Consider the following 1,500-nt stretch of genomic DNA (forward strand, 5'->3'; position numbering starts at 1 on the left):
ATATATATACAAAGGCTTGTAATATGACAAAAACTGCAGAGTTGTAAAGTAACTAAGCACAAATTACTTTGTTACTATACTTAAGTAGAATTTTTGGGTATCTGTACTTTACTTGAGTAATTATTTTTCAGCCTACTTTTTACTTCTACTTCTTACATTTTTCACACAGTCATCTGTACTTTCTATTCACTACACTTTTAAAAAAGGCAAGAAGTAGAAAGTCGTTACTTTTATTTCATTTTGCTTGTTTTCATCTCAGCTGCTTATTGTAAAAAATAAATAATAAACTGTGCCTCCTAGACAGTGAATTTAACTGTGGTTGAATGAGAAGTATAAATATATAAAACTCTGATACCGTATTAGTTTGTACACAAACAAATYATGTCACACTCCAGCAGGACATAATCATTAAAGTAAAAAGGACTGTACTTAAGAAGTATTTGTATTCCATGAATTATATTATTGCATTTGGCCGCAGCCCTCAGATAGATTTTTATTTTGGGGAAAAGATTTGGGCACTCTTGATTTAAACTGAAACAGATAGACGAGTGCATCCTGAATTTAAACTAACTATTTTAATATCACAGTCATTTCTGTATTTTTTGGGGGAGGTCACCTCCTAATAAATGTCATTACAGAAAATCTAACTGTCCATTTTAAATCAGTACTTTTACTTTTAATACTTAGTACAAAAAATCAGATACTTTAAGACTTTTACTCAAGTAATATTCCTAAAGGAGACTTTAACTTTTACCAAAGTAATTTTTAGGTAAGATACTTGTACTTTTACTCAAGTATCACTTTGTGGTACTTTATAAAACACTGCAAAAACTCAAGTTTACAGAAGAAGCACACTCTCATTTTAGGATGAACTTTAGTACAAGTGAAGAGTTGCATCGTCTTTAAATAASTGTCATGTTGATAAATGAGTTGTAAATAGCCACCAGGAAATAAATCCACAAATAAAAATTTAACAGCATTGTTAAACGTTCTGGCACACTGACTCAGAGTCAAAGTTCAAACTTGTTTCTTGAAATAACCCTAAGCAAATAGTTACAGTGTTAAGATAATTCTGAAACAACTTTATACCTCAGCTTGCACCATGTGCGATCGATGCTGTCTCATCCTGCGGACAAAGTCGTTGATGCTGACGGCTCCTTCTTTCTCTAGCTGCTGGAGCATCACATCCAGGGCAATGAAAGTACCTGTCCTCCCCACTCCGGCACTGAAAGAAAAAAATATATACACTGTACTACCTTTTTCTTTAAGAGTAACCCAGGTGAAAAAACATTATACTAAGTATAATAAATCTAAGTATACTTTAGTATACTACACTAAACATCAGTATACTTAAAGAGTGCTATTTTGGAACAACTAATTTAATACTAAATATACTTTAGTTTTATTTAAGTTGTACAAAGCATAATTTTAAGTCTATTAAGTATACTTTTAAATACCAAAATGGAGCAATGTAAAATATACTTAGTACACTTTTAAGTG

General features: G+C 31.2%; 1 protein-coding gene across 4 annotated transcripts in view; it reads right to left on the reverse strand.

The window, feature by feature from the left end:
* Positions 1-1,500, reverse strand: part of LOC106517431 (protein tyrosine phosphatase receptor type H) — a 17,431-nt gene that overhangs the window by 949 nt on the left and 14,982 nt on the right. For all 4 annotated transcript variants that reach the window (XM_014008274.1, XM_014008273.1, XM_014008272.1 and 1 more), the window contains one exon: positions 1,090-1,225. In XM_014008274.1, coding sequence (XP_013863728.1) covers positions 1,090-1,225 — 136 coding nt within the window. The remainder of the gene's footprint in view (positions 1-1,089; positions 1,226-1,500) is intronic.

The sequence above is a fragment of the Austrofundulus limnaeus genome, unplaced genomic scaffold (assembly GCF_001266775.1).
Source record: "Austrofundulus limnaeus strain Quisiro unplaced genomic scaffold, Austrofundulus_limnaeus-1.0 Scaffold48, whole genome shotgun sequence".
NCBI classification, from domain to species: Eukaryota; Metazoa; Chordata; class Actinopteri; order Cyprinodontiformes; family Rivulidae; genus Austrofundulus; species Austrofundulus limnaeus.